We start from the raw sequence: 15,472 nt of genomic DNA, 5'->3' as shown, positions 1-15,472 counted from the left end.
GCGTCCGCCGACATTCGTCATCAACAATCGCCAAGTTACGCGTGGTGGTCTCGTTTAGTTTCTTTAATGGCGTGTTGGGATCATATTGTTTTTGCTTTTGGGATTAATTGATAAAGATTCCATATTTATTGCCTTGTTTTAATAGGTAGCTCCATGTTTTAGTCAGGCTTCTTTGTTGCTAACTTTTAGCCGCTAGCTGGCTCGCGTGACGTTTTCAGAATGTTGTCTCTGAAGGTCGGCTACTCGGCTCTGGCTTCTTTGAGAATTCACCGGACTAAAATAAGCAGTCTCTCAAGCGATCATGTTTATTTTTCGGTTTGCGCGGCCTCTACGGATGAGATCCCCATCATCCGTGTCCCTCTGTCTGTGCGGAATCGCATTGAGAATGTCAAGCAAACCAGAGGGAAGAACAATATCAACACGAGCAAAGCTGGCAAGCTCCTCATCCAGAGCAGGAACGCAAGTTTGAACCAGTCTGTAGGATACACGCACGGCAAGTTTGACGAGCCGACACTCTGCTCAAAAGGATGGAAGCACAAAAAGTCCTTCGGGGATTATTTCACCGTCAACAACATCAAATCTGTTGCGCCTTTTGTGTCCGGAAGCGGAGAAGAGGAGGATATTAAAACGCCAGTGAAGACTTTCCATACACTGCACATCTGCAAGGAACTGGTGGAGACTTTGGAACGCTTAAACATCAGTCATCCCACCACTGTGCAGCTGCAGACTATCCCCAAGGTGATGAGGGGTCACAACGTCCTGTGTGCAGCCGAGACAGGAAGTGGAAAGACGCTGAGTTATTTGTTGCCAATCATGCACAAATTACATCTGCATGAGGAGATTCATGAGGAGGGGTCTCCGAAAATCCACGCTCTGGTTGTGGTGCCCTCCAGGGAGCTGGCTGAGCAGGTGGCGTCTGTGTCCAGGAGCCTGTGCGCCCCACTGGGCATGGTGACGAGGACGGTAGGAGGCGGACGTGGGGTGGGGCGTATCAAGGGGGTCTTTAAGCAAGACGTTCCTGACATTTTAGTAGCCACGCCCGGCGCTTTGGTCAAAGCCTTGCGGAGACGCTGCTTAGACTTGAGCCACCTGAGCTATCTGGTAGTGGACGAAGCGGACACCATGTTCGACCCGAGCTTCGCCAACATGCTGGAGGAAATTTTGCGGTACACCGAAATCGCCAGCGCCCCGACCGAGACGCGAGGCCCCGCCCGTAAGGCCCAGCTGCTTGTGGTGGGCGCCACCTTCCCCGGCGGTGTCGGCGAGGTCCTCAACCGAGTTACGGATCTCGGGAGCATGGTGGTCATCAAGAGCAAGATGCTGCATTTCCTCATGCCACATGTGAAGCAAACTTTCCTCAAGGTGAGAGGACAGGAGAAAGTCCTGGAGCTCAACCATTACCTGAAACGACTTCAGCAGGAACACGGAGGAGCAGGAGGACACGCCGTTCTTGTGTTCTGCAACAAGGCCTCCACCGTCAACTGGCTGGGGTAGGTTATAGAAAATATGATTTATTAAGACTTGTGTTCTTTAGCCCTCATTTTGTCTCAAAGATTTATTTCAGGTATTCTCAATCTCCAGATGAGTCATTTTGTTTCTACAACAGATACTCACTGGAGGAGATGGGGGTGGCCCACGCTCGTCTCCAAGGAGAGATGCCGGCCGCGCATCGTGCAGGCATCTTCCACCGCTTCCAGAAAGGCATGGACGACGTTCTCCTGTGCACTGACGTCGCCTCGCGAGGCCTGGACACATCCCGGGTGCGCCTCGTGGTCAACTACGACTTCCCAGAGTCACACACGGATTACATCCACAGGGCCGGCCGGGTGGGGAGGGCCGGGGGGTGCGAAGGCGGCGAAGTCCTCAGCTTCGTCACGCATCCGTGGGAGGTGGAGCTTGTGCAGAAGCTAGAGATTGCAGCACGGAGGAGGACTAGTTTGCCTGGTATGGAGTCTGAGATACGGGAACCAAAACCTGTTATAGTGGAGACTGAAGAATCAGGATGATGGACCATGCAATAATGTCCACCTGCATCTTTTTATAGCACTCGCTTATTAAGTTGTGCTTATGGAAACTCCCAAAATAAATGCTACTTTTGCTATGATACAGGCGCAGTGTGAGTGATTAACCACTAGATGGCAGTATTTGTCAGATTTTTAGATTTCCTAATAAACTATAGTATTTTTTAAAAGATGACCCTAACCACGGGGTGATTAAATAATGCTTATTTTTAGTTTTCCATTCCGGTGGCTTCCATGGTTGTGTGACTTAATCATTCCACGCTGCACTAATTATACACATCTCAAATTTTAATGAGCACAGGCCCAAACCTGATGCTTTGTCCACATGGTCCCGAATGTCTTACCTTGCAGGGATCCCTCCCCTCTCTTTTGCTGCAGGTAACTTGTTGAAAGCAAAGTGAAAATTTTACTGCGCTACTGATGCTACATGGAATGTTGCCACGCAGATTACGTATTCACGGACAGCTGACGGGAATCAATCCAAATATAAATCTCTTTCCGAAGACGTTTTGCTATCACAGTTCCAAGTTTTGGGGTGGGGGTGGAGGAAATGTGGAGATTATGGTAGCAGACAGATGTGAACATTTGAATGTTTTGAATTTTCCTTGGATTCTCAGGAAACTATTCCCTTCTATCCATTAATAGCCTGAGTAGGGGGTGTTCTCTGCAACTTTATTCTTCAACCAGTCCCAAATGAAGTACTGTGCAACAAATCCTTTCATTAAAAAAATGATTTGCACAAATAGTTACAAATTAATTGAAGTTTCTGTTGATTCACTCAGATTGTTTTATTCTAATGCATTTTAAAAATATTGTAGGTTGAGCTGCAAATCTATTAAATTGCATTTAATTGAAATTTGCTATAAATATAGAATTTATGTATTGAAAGTATTTATTGAATGATTATTAACTCAGTCATTTTTAGTCACCAACTATTATCCATGAGTCATTTCTACTGAAATAAAAGCTTGGTGGTTATTATCCCCTGTTGACAGTGTGGGAGTGGCTGAATGGACTACAAAGCGTGGTCCATTTAAAGTGACGTATTTCCTTTTGTGCCCCCCCTGGAGGATTTACTCCCCCTCCCCTTTTACGCGCACGCACTCACGCGCATTACACGCGCAGTCGCCACTGTCCCTCCACGCAACACATTCACACTATCCGGCCACTTGGAAATTTCTCGCGCAGGATATTATTTGGCCGCTGAATCAGCGGAAGTATCCGCCACCGTGCGCCCTGCGATGCGCCAGTGGAGCGTTTAAAGGTAGGATGCCCTTTTTATTTTTTATTTTATTGTTGTAACATTAGTGTAATCCGATTACCGCGGCGCACATCTCTCCTGCGGCACTCGCTGAAAAGCCGCCTGACCTTCTCTGGCTATCGGGGCTTATTAAATGGAGAAGAACCAACGCCGCGTGCGTGTGACTGCTGCCGTGTTGCGGTGCGTGTGCATTGACGGGTGAAGTTGCGTTCTCCGAGATGCTTCGTTTAATCGGCGTGCAACTTGTGGAGTCTTGACCGGTTCTTCTGGCGGCTTCACCGGCTAGGGCTGCTGCAGCATGCCGTTGAGCCAGCCGTCTCTGGTGGCTTTTGTTTGGAGAGTTGCCCCGAGGAGGGGTGGGGGGCAAATTCGAATGCACGGCTCCCCGCCATGTTCATGTGTCAAGCACAACTGAATGAATTGTTTGCAACTTTGTTTAATGACCCCACCCCTCGGTAATGCATTCACCAACACCAATGTAAAGAATCATGAATAATGTTGCGCAATTAATCCCATTGCTTCCTTAAATCCTTGAAAATAGGCTGGTTGTGTCATGCGATCAATGAGTGTCTTGTACATGCATGGATTCATCCTGCAACCCCATGCACGTTTAATTCATGGATCCACTGCCACACCCCTTCTAGTAGAGCAGCCTGCTAGCACTCCACCATGCTTTGCGTAGTGGTGTGTGGTATAATCATCTCAGTTTTACATCATCCATTTTTATGAGGCAGGTTTGTGCAGAAGGCGCTTTTCCTAATGTAAGGTGAGCTGACATGAGGGAGTCTTCGTCCACCTCAGCTGTAGCTGCCTGCTACAGTTAACCTAATTTGCATTAATTTTGTAATGTGGATTTTTTTTCTTTTGCTATGTCACTAGATGTTGTGATCATTCTTCCCACATGGACCATTATTGCAGAGTAGTTTAGCGATAAGCGTGAACCAGGAGGGAAGAGAACGTAAAAGAAAAGGTTTGGGATCAATCATAGTTGCAAAATTGTTAACTGCTCCTGCTTGCATAAAATTTGTTTTGCCGCGATAATTCCTGTGACAAAACATTTGCGTGCGATGAGAAGTTGATTTACTTCCACATAATTTGAGCAAATTTGTTTTTCCAGAAGTTTGTATCACACTGGAAGCTCCTACTATTATTCAGTACCCAAGACGGAGCTCACAGTTTTAAAAAGATTGCTGACCCCTAATCTGATGTGTGTATGTTCGAGAAACTCAGTTAAAAAGGGTACTTGCTGAATAAATAGTGTGTGACCCACAGAGCTAATACTAAATCCAAAATGTCAGACCTGAACTGCTGCGCAAAACTGTATCTTCACAAATTATTAGCCTAAGAGCACAATTCCCCAAGTCATTTAAAAATATCTTATTTATGTATTTTCTCAGTCCACGACAATCCTTTCAATTTAACATTATGAACAGTTAAATTAAATACATTGCTTTTGAGTTATGTTGGCGAATGTGGACCTCTTCTGTGTCCTTCAGCACAGTTGTGCATTTTTGGACGATGTGTCTTTCAAATTGCAGCTGAATCAACCGAGTCTTTTATGAAGCCTTGTGTGGCTGTGTGCTGAAAATCATGTTTCTCAGCATGGAGAATGAATTATCGACTATTGCTGTGGAGGCGCCAAATGTGAGGCCTTCAGTACTTGGACAGGATGTGACATGAAATTTTTCTTTGACTCCAACTGATTTAAATGAGAAAATGAAAATAAGGACTTTATTTGTATAAACGCCTTTCTTGCCTAGTTGCAACACCCTAGCTCCGCCCCTTTTATTATTATGACGCAATCCAGGCTTTTTAACAGCCTAGCAGTATTTTGAGGCAGGGTTAACAGTCACTCTCTTGCATCAGATAAAATCACCCACTCAAAGCTGACTAATTTCAGCAGGAAAAAGGATGTCAAGCGTACTACCGTCCTTCACAGACATGATACCTAGGAAATGGATTCAACTGTTTTGGAGTCATTCAGTTGGCCTGGCTTCCTTGTGTAAAAAAAAAACAAATCCTTGCAGTTAAACCATTTCGGCATGCAGCTCCCTGTCCGTTAACGTCAATTGGCCAAACTCTATCGGACGCCCTTGTCGGCAAAAAAGCAAATGAAGAGCTTTTTCATTACCTTTGCGCTGATCCACGGTGTCTGCGGTGGTCGTGAACAGTAATGCTATTTGCCACTTAAATTTAATGATCTCAACGCGGCATGCTGGAACAAACCGCTGCGCCGTAACTGTTCACATGTTCAGTGCTGAAATCACGAGGTAGACATGAGCTTCGTGGGATTGAAAGACGAACGAGTTGATTTATTGATGATCCGGGGGTGGTTGACTAACCTCTGGTGAGCATGTGTGAAGGGGTGTGGCCTGTAACTCTTCATTAGTCTTGCATGGCTTATTTATTGATTTTCAGCCCTGCTTAAAAAGAAGCCTGAGGAGAAGGAAGTGAATGAGCCTTACTGTTCATCACTTAGAACACGACAGTGAGAGAGGGAGTCATAATAATAAAAAGTTACTTGCAAGTTATATTTGTGTGGGAGTCGTTTTGTTTGTCTTTTTTCAAAGATGGTCACATTTGGTCAACAATGTGGCGACTGAGGAATTTGTGGCCTGGTTCAAGTTGATAGGGCAGAATGTCACACTTGGTTGTGACCCGGCCACTGCATATGTAACCTTAAAAATGAGAGTCAAATCACAACATTCCAGTCTTGGCCTCCTTTTTAAGAAAAGCATCACCAATCACGGCTCAACGGTTTTCTGAAGCTGAGCCGTGATTGGTTGTGAACTGAGACCTGGTAACTGTGATGTCACTTTCAATGGACAGCGAGTAGCAAATAAAAATTTTGCTGATAACTCATATTCCATGAACACAATTTTAATCCGAATGCCGTGTTTAGACTAATGGGGGCACATACAACATATTGTAAAGAAAATTTCAGGGTTAACTTCCTCTTTAAAGCAACCTGTCAAGAAAACAAACAAACAAAAATAACAGTTTCAGTTGTACCCATAACAAAAATTGAATGACAGCTATAGTTTGCTACTTTCAAGCGTCTTCTGTATGGGCTTTCCAGAACCATTTGTCACATGATCTCTTCTAGCTGTCTGGGTGTATTTATATACATAAGCACACCAAAAAAAGAATTATCCTTATTTGCCTTTGAAAAAAAATTCTCGAAATAACTATGCTCTTATTTGGATTTTAATTTTTAAAGCGTGACGACACTTCGATTTCATACACCACCTGTATAGAATTTTCACAATATTTCCACTTTAAGTATAAATCTCAATTTCGGTATTTTTGCCAAAGAGTCACTTTGACCTCAGGCTGAGCTCTTCAGATATCACCGGGCTTTATATGTGCTGCTTCTTCCTGCATCCTTCAAGCCCACCAGGGAAGAAACTTAACCAGGCGTTCACGATCCTTCTACTGGCTTGCAGACAGTCTCAGAATTTCAGAAGTTCACTTATGGTGTCAGTCTTCTTGTTACTCACGTCACGTTTCATAAATGTAGCTATTAAATCCAAGAATGGCTGAACGTAAAAAAAAATACACGTCGTCTTGTAACTCCAGAAGTCCTGAACAAATGGCCATCTCATTATTCAACACGTTTGTTGACAAATTTCTACATTTCAATCAGTCAGCAGAGTATTTTAGTCGCCATGACGCCGCGGTGTGTGAAACTAATCCGCTGGTAGAATTCCCCTGCAGAGTCACTCGCAGCTTTCCTAGGGAACATTGCTGGGAGTGCTGGAAATGCATCCCACCCCCTTCCATCGGTCTCTTGGGCCCCCCCACGGCCTCCGGGTGTCTATTCTTGGTTTTCCCGACAGGGTTGGATTCTTGCTGCGAATGTTTGGCGGCAAACTGTGTCTAAGGGTGTCACCCCTCTGAAAAAGGCCAGAGGACGTGAGCCAATGGAAAGGGTCAAGTTCAGCCATTGACAAATTGACAGTACATTGGTGTTCCCGAGTTTCACCACAATCTGTTCAAGACACTGACCAAATTTTGATTTAATTAATCAATTCATGTTATGAATTGCTTAGCGCGGGTGTGCTAAGTAAATTTATCTGTATAAGGAATTGTTCGATCCAGGCTGAAATAAGATTTACGGAGGTTTCCTGGTGAAAGTTGAGTCTTCACCTGATGTTTGCATCTTTGAATTGCTTTAAGCTCATCAGCAAACTTTGTCGGTGCCTAACAACGATCCAGAGGTTGACTGTAAATCATGGATTTTTTTTTTTTTTTTACATGCATATTGTTTTTGTGCAGTCCCGAATGTTTGTCATTTCATTGGAAACTGCCCCACTTTTCATCACGCTTCTATTGGGGAGCCCAACACGCCACTGTCCATTTACTGGTCGACAGACTTATGTGGAATGTCTGGAATGTCTATCAAACCCCCCTTTCCTGCTGCCGATTGAAGTTGGAATTTTTTCCCATGTTGTCTTTCCGCATTAAAGTTACCTATACGGAATCAGGTGTCAAAGTCAACCTCCGAATTTGTCATCATTCAGCAAAACCCGCCGAATGTTGCTCTCCTTTGTTTTCACTTCATTTAACCTCTTTCATACAGTATGTCCGAGAAACTATCGGTCAAAGAGCATTTTCCATCGAGACACGGTTTTGTTTGCTTAACCGCCTTCCCAACTTGACACATCCAAACCTCCGCTGACAGCCGGTACCACAAATAGCGCTTTAAGTGGCCATTAATGAACGACTGTTACACAGTCATTCTGTCAGCCCAAGCGCCCCAACTTGGTGTTTGGCCAGAATCATTCTGTCTTAAATGGGCTCTCAAAGACTTGTGTCACTTGAATCGAGCTATATAAGGGAAACAATCCTGTGTGTATTAGTTTAGGGCAAGTTCATGGAACGCTGCCAGGCCTGGGAGTAGAAAGTGGGGTCAGGAACACGACGAAGAAGAAGCAGCATTCAGAGTGTTGAGCTGTAAACATTCCTTTCCTGGCATTTTGTAGAGCTTCTGAGAAAGCTTTGTTGCTTGCTCAAGGGGCTGGAGATGGCTTTTCATTTGTCCAGCATGTTATAAGAGGCCATGTTTGCTAATGTGGTCGTATTAGCGGTCGACTAATAGCTTCGATTTGGGTGGTCCCTGTCCACAGAGTTCGCAGGGGCATTTGGAAAGACGCCATCCACCTGCTCCATCCTGCCAGATGTGTGATGGGTTTTTGATTTTGTGGTTCGGACCAAACTAGAAAACAATACAATTGAGCATCAACCAAAGAAATGGTGCATTTGTTGTGTGTCAGGCTTCGAAAGTCAAAACTGGAGGTGGTTCGGACTCACGGACCTGCCCAGGTTCTTGTTTGCTCTGTGGAACACCACAAAGAAGGCATTTGAATGATATCATTTATGTACACGTGAACTGCTGCCATTTCGAGAACTTGTTACGCAGTGTCAAACTAAGGATTCGATTCGCCCCGAGTGCTTGTTGTTTACTTCCTGAAATTGAATTGCGATAATCCAGTAGGGGTTGAAACACTGTAAAGAAGTCTTATTGTGAACGCTTACGTTTGATGCAAACATGCCTTCGTGCAGCTTGTTCTCCAGCTGGCAAGGAGACAAATGCTGCATTGTCACATTCCTCTTCACATGGACCCGAGGGGGGGGGGGCGAGAATGCCAGGCTTGTCCTCAGTTGGGTTACTTATCTCCCCAGTGCAGTGCATACCCTTAGGGAAATTACTGGGAAAGGAGGGAGGAGGGGTGGGAGGCTTGTACTCACCCACCCACGGTCAACATGTGTCGTGGAATTCAAAATTTAAGTTGTCACTTTTTAGGTATTAACTCCTCGATTGCTTTGGTTTGCAAAATATTTCAGCTGTTCTCGCATTGTGATTTAAATGGCAGTTAGTAAGTTGCAGATGGGATTTTTGTGATTGTTCGTTTCTTCACCACCTTATTCAAGCTTCTGCACTTTAACACTATGAAGTTGCCCGTGTGGATGAATGTGCCTCAGAGGAGCAGGTAAAAAGACAAATTTCAAAGGAGAAATGGGAGGAAAAGTCTCGCTTCAGAGATTAAAGTCGTAGATATCAATTTTGGGAAATGAGCTCCTTCGCTCTGCCAACAGCCAGCTGAGAAAGATTTGGACGCTCGCATGGCAACAGACCCACACATTCAGTCGAGTTGTTGCTTTTAAGCTTAAGAACTAAGAGGTGTCTGTTTTGTTTGCAAGATTCTGTAAAACCAACTGAATTTATTTTTCATAAAATCACCTCTGGCTTTCCTGTGTTTTTATTTGCATGTTCTCTTCTACTTTGCAACTGGAGTAGCAACTTGGTGTACCTAATGAAGTGTCCAGTACACTGTTGATTATTGCCATTTTTTTTCGTTTCCAAAGAGTTACCCGCTTGGCTTAACATGGACATACTGTATTAACTGCGACATTTCCACCATTCTCCAGCATGCGTGTAATTCCGCTCTCCTCGTCCCTTCGGTGCTGCTTTTCCAATTTGCTGACCAAGCAGTGAAACAGTAGCAGCCTGCTCACTCTGTCTCTTCCACTCTCTCTTTTCCATCTTTATCTCAGAGGCCTTTCTCTTTCTGCCACTCAAATCTGTCCCTGACTTCTCAATCTCCATTCCGCCGTGTAGCTTGCAAGCAAGTTGACACTTCATCTTCAAGACAGTTGGCGGGATTAAAAAAGGCATCAGGCGTGTTTATTCAGCTGTGAATCTGCACGCACATGAATGGTTAACGGACGACGTCTCGTGACGTTTTAGCTTTGCAGTTGCCATAACGTCCCTTAAATTGCTTAGTGTTTGTGTTGAAGACGTCTACCAGGACATGTGGCAGTATCAGATATCATGAGAGAAAAGTATTTATCTATAAATTAATTAATTTATTTATTTACAACTGTAATTAAAAAGTATTAGACTCTAAAGACAATATTATTTATGTATTTATTTACATAGGTAATTTAAAAGTGTTAGACTGCAAAGGCAATTTTATTTATTTATTTATTATTCGGCATTCATTCATTCTGGGAGGGCACTATTTCAGGATATATGAGAAGTTGTCAAGATTTATATAGATGTTATATTTATTTGTGTATTTATATAAATGTAATAAATAATATTTAATTGTTGCGATTTCAATTCCATCAATCGGAAGCTTGAAGAATGTTATTTTCAGAAAGTCACAGTATGAGCAAATCGACATTGAACATTTTGCACATCAAATAAAGTCCACGTCATATGGTTAAGTTACATCCAAGGCCGTTCTTCAGTGTATTGGGTGACAGCTGCTTCCACACCTACCGAAGATGATCCGCCTTTGGGGCCCTGTCCTGCCACCTCTGTTGTGTACTCTATTGGCTCATATTCCGTATTGTCCAACTTGTCCCTTCAAATGCAAACCTCACTCATTTGCTATTTAAATCCTCTGCAAATGATCTCCCAGCTCTAAAGCAGGTATATTTTCTATTCCTGGCCATTGTAACAGGTGACATGCAAAGCAAAGCAGAGGATTTAAAGTGGCAGTTGCTCGGTTATAAAAGAGTTCAAGAGAAAGAGCCTTTCATTCGTGGAGTTGAAGGAACTGGGGCTTGGTCCGAGCTGGATTGTTCATCCACAATAGGCCTGAAGTTGGTGTACCTCTCGTGTTGTTTTGCTCCATTTCTCAAGTGTCTCCTGAGCCACGGCCTGGACTAGCACCGGCCTTGAGAGTTGGAGTGTTTTTTTGCAACAGTAGATATTCACCATTGTTTTGTATAATCAACATTTTTTTTTATCTGTGAAGAATGAGCTCCTTGTATCATTTGCCCACAATAGACTTAAGTACTCCGGAGAGTTTTAGCCTCTCAAGTTCTTAGTTTGAAGTGGCCACTTGAGTGAAACACTCCAGTTGGTAGCTGAAAGACAGGAAACTGGTCATTGGTTCTGACCTGCTCTCATTGTAGCAATTGGATTTTGTAAAAACCATAGCCATGTTTCCAACAAGTGGTCCAAATTCAGCTGGATTCATTTTGGAAGTCCTGGTTGGGTTTCTGCTGTAGGGGGGAAATTGGCAAATAATTCTTTAATTTAGCAATGAAGAACAAATCTTGGGGCTTTTGTGTTATTGGAAATTTCTGGAGAGTCTGAGACATGAAGCGCTAACCCACAGGTGTCAAACTCAAGGCCCGGGGGCCAAATACGGCCCACCACATCATTTTATGTGGCCCGCGAAGACAAATTGTACATCAAATTCGTGTCATTACTAGAATTCCAAATTGTCTTCATTTTTAATCATATCTTTTATTTTTTTAATATTTGACCAGTTTTTACTCGTCTGATTTGAAAACGAGTTATTTGTCAGTTTGTTTTGTAGCTTTTACTGTATATAATATGAGGTACTCATACATTTATTTGGGTTGACAGTCATAATGGCCCTCCGAAAGAAGCTATGACTACAATGCGGCCCGCGAAAAAAAAAGTTTGCCCGCCCTCCATCGGATGTTGTCTGGCGCACAGACTGTCAACACCTCCAAACTTCTGATCCTAGAATTGCCCCTGGTTTGTTTCTCATCAACTAACACTTCCAATTCCATCACATAACACCTCATTTTGCGCTTGCAGTGCTCACCCAGAATAAAAACCATCAGCTCTCTTTTAATCTTACTTTTCCACCTGTTGCCAACAGCGTGCACAATCCGTTTATAGCAACTGAACACAATTTAGTTCTGGGCCCAAAGTGCTTTTACGCTCAATTACAACTAAACTAGAAGTTATCCAATGGTTGAGAGGGAAATGGCGGAATGGGTGTCTCCGAAGTGTAAATTCACTACTGTTGCATGTGGCACCCAAGAAGTCACTCATCCATTTTGGAAAACCTCTTCCGCAACTACTGCTAATGGAAAAATGATAAGAGTGTTTATTCTAATTGAAATGTGTGCCAATGCATAGCCGCTGACTAAATTGGAATTTTGTCATGGCTGCTGGCCGACTGTCCGCTAAGTCACAGCTGTCTGGAGGATTAGAGGACTCTCTTTTCTCTACTGCGGAGATGCAAAGGAAGATTAGGCGGGCAGTTCATGAGGGAAGGCCCGGTCGGCTCAAAGCTGCGACGCTGGTGGAGTGAAACGACCTCTCTGTGTATGCTCCTTCAGTCATTTGGATGGATGGAGCTGCTTGGTTGTTTGACGATTGTGCCGATGGAAGTGAGCGTGTGCTGGAACCAGAACAAGGAAGGATCTGTCTTGTCTTCAAGTCCTCAAGATGGATTTGATCCAGATTGTTCTGGTCTGCTTTGACCCAGTATTAAAATGTCCCAAACTTTAGAAAAACATTTTGCATATTACATTTTGGGTTTGTGTGTTTTTTCTGCAGTCACCCTGGGTTCTTCTTAAACTTTCAATTTGAATTTCATACTAATTGAATATAAAACCTGGAAAACTCTGGTTTAGAGCACAAAGTTCAAAGCAAGCATGGTGCATCAGCATTTAGCTGTTATGCTGTACTTTTTTTAAGTGAGGCACATTCTTCGAGACAAAAATGTGTCTTTTTTACAGAGATGGGAATACAACAGCCTCGTTGCCATTCTTTGTTGGCATTGGAATGATACGTTCAGTGCGGCATAGTTTTTACATTTTCCTGCTCTACAGTGTGGAAAACTAAACACTGTCTTGACATGCCTTCCATTGTTTGTATTCTTTTTCCTTCATGCTTAGCGTGTATATTTGTTGAACATTTCAAGGGCAAACAGAAAAATGCCATTATTTTCTGGGTGGTGGATAAAAAAAGAAAGATAAATAAAATGATTTCTCTTGCAGCGTGTGCTGTGATTAGTTGATTTGTCTCGCTGCCGGTATGTAGACACAAACATGTCTGCAGACCTAATCCATCCTATTCAACAGCAATTTATTTGATCTGTAAAACTCATTTATATTTCCCATACAGCCTTTTCTCATTTGGTGATGCCTGCGATTCATCATTTTATTTATTATTGTGAGACTGGAACATTGCCAACGTATCATAGCCTCGCAGGACGAATCTTTTAGATATAAATCACTCTGTAATATGTAGTTATGATTTGCTTTGAGGCTAGAAAGCTTCCCTTTGATTCTCCTTTTGTTTTGGCTATTTAGCCTTCCTTTTTTTGTAATTCAGCTTTTAAACGAAATGAAAGGCTGTGCACATATTTCTTATATCATGTCATTTGAATTCTAACAATGTACTTTTGTTGTAATAGCACATTTTTGACCAATGGGAGTCATATGAAATGTAAAAAACCCCAAAGCAAAACAAAACATGGTAACCAAGGGGATGATCATTTTTGTCCCTTTTGTTTACAGACACTCGACATGTTTATGTTGGTTACTATGGACAACTGCAATAACATTAGTTTTTCTGAAGCTGAGTCGTGATTTGTTGTGACCTAAGACGGCAACTGTGATGTCATTTTCAGTTGCCAGCAAGTGGCAAAATGGCCGTCCCATAAGATGAAAATAAACAGGTGGGTTTTGCTAGTTTAATTGATATTCCACAAACAAAACATTAATCATGCGTTTGAACGAGTTGGGCTGCACTGAAAATATGATTACAAAGACATTTTGGGGTTGATTCCATTCATTGAATTAGACAGAATAGGAACTGAGAGGCTGTAATTGAATTCGTAGACACACACACGCACACACAAACGTCCTCCACAACGCAACACGAATCAGCGACAATCTTTGCTGTCCCAAGAGTGTCAAATGGTTGGTTGCCTTGTATAGAAGAAACACAAGCGGCACTTTATTTTGCATGCATGTGTGTTCTCTGCCTATTTTAGTGAGAGCATTCTGTTTGATTTCCACAGATTGTCTGTAGCTGGAGCAGATTAAATAGTGTGCCTGGACACAAGGCTCCTGACCCCGTAACCTCTGCTGCTGATGCCATTATGTTGCAACTGTGTGTGTGAGTAAGTGTGTATGTATGTGTGTGTGTAGCATTTGATGCATAGCAACAGCTGCACTCCAGATGTCCTCAACTCTCTGGAAAAAGGGTTAAATAGTGATGAGGATAAAAATGAAGCTCTGCTGGATACTATTCTGTAGTTGTATGATGGTTTGAATGTTGAATGCCGCCATACAATTCTATTAGAATTTATGAAGAAGATTTTCATCATTGCATCTTGATATTTTTTTAAAGGTGAAGATTGCAATGCTTTTGTTTCAGCCGCCACTTGAAGGTGGCTCCGGATTTCCACCCAGCCTAGCGAGTCACATCATGAGTAGGATGGAAAGATGGAATAGTTCACTCTTAATTTCACACTTGATGGGTGGTCAGGCACTCCACAGACCCAACTACTTCAAAAGTCATTTTGTCATATTCTGTCTCCCGAAATCTGACCTCCAAGCCTGTCAGCGATGAATTGCGGTAATGGTGTCAGGATGCTGAGACCCACCTTGAGCCAGACATACTCCCCCGTCACACACTTAGTGGGGGACATTTCCCAATTTATTTTTTGCAAAGGGGGCACCGTGTTGTCTGAGCTCTTGCAAAGATTGTCTGCGCAGTGAATTCCCATGAGGTGTATTTGGATCTCGAGCATTAACCCCTGCGCTCCACCTATGGAGACCCTCCCCCCAATTGTGATCAACCCTCTATTGCTTGTTAATTTTCTTTTGCCGCTTGCTTCTTGTTACCTAACCTCAGCGTTTTGCTTTTGGAAGCAAACTCCCTCAGGAATTCAAAATGTCTGTGAAGTTGCTCAAGATAAGGTTTCTCTCTCGTTCTCTATCTCTCGCTCTCTCTTTGTGTGGAATGCTCACATTGATTTTCCCGAAGGCAAAAGTGAGCAGGATTAGCGTTTCTTCATCACAATGTCTTCTGCACTTTCCAGGGATCCTTTTTTCCTCGAATGTGGTTTTGATCCTCAGGACACCATCCTCTAAGGCTTTTTATGAAGATGGAATATTAATGAGTGCATTTCACATAACTTTGTATCTTCAGACTGTTCCTGTAAAAGTTGTTTTTATTCATATGATCAAGTGAAGCCAAAAATTAGAACTGTAGGCAAGGGACTCTATTTTGCACGGGTGTCTGCTTAATCCTATCATTATGACCAAACAAAATCTTTGTGTTTGTTAATAGACAAATTGAAATATTTCCACGACCACCCTTTTTTCATCTTTCCACTGAAACTGTCCAGAAACTTTCCACCTCTTTACAATCCCTGCAGCATATCAAGGAATGTCA

The 15,472-nt window shown here is 43.0% G+C and overlaps 2 protein-coding genes across 3 annotated transcripts in view; both read left to right on the top strand.

Moving 5' to 3' along the window:
* On the top strand, positions 1-2,778 carry ddx28 (DEAD (Asp-Glu-Ala-Asp) box polypeptide 28). Its single transcript, XM_037247967.1, has 2 exons — positions 1-1,490; positions 1,607-2,778. Exons 1-2 carry the CDS (start codon positions 220-222, stop codon positions 2,004-2,006), a joined length of 1,671 nt encoding a protein of 556 aa, XP_037103862.1. The 5' UTR covers positions 1-219; the 3' UTR covers positions 2,007-2,778.
* Positions 2,779-3,126: 348 nt separating this feature from the next.
* tln2a (talin 2a) overlaps positions 3,127-15,472 on the top strand; it is a 50,345-nt gene continuing 37,999 nt past the window's right edge. For both annotated transcript variants that reach the window (XM_037247433.1, XM_037247432.1), the window contains exon 1: positions 3,127-3,285. The gene's annotated coding sequence lies outside the window, so the exon portion shown is untranslated. The remainder of the gene's footprint in view (positions 3,286-15,472) is intronic.

Source organism: Syngnathus acus, chromosome 3, assembly GCF_901709675.1.
Source record: "Syngnathus acus chromosome 3, fSynAcu1.2, whole genome shotgun sequence".
Classification (NCBI taxonomy): domain Eukaryota; kingdom Metazoa; phylum Chordata; class Actinopteri; order Syngnathiformes; family Syngnathidae; genus Syngnathus; species Syngnathus acus.
This window is presented reverse-complemented; position numbering and strand designations above follow the sequence as displayed.

What these genes read in the sequence shown, in the direction of transcription:
- ddx28 (XM_037247967.1), top strand. Translation starts at nt 220, where the DNA reads ATGTTGTCTCTGAAGGTCGGCTACTCGGCTCTGGCTTCTTTGAGAATT. An exon ending in TCCACCGTCAACTGGCTGGG is followed by an intron (nt 1,491 to 1,606) that starts GTAGGTTATAGA and finishes TTTCTACAACAG; the next exon opens with ATACTCACTGGAGGAGATGG.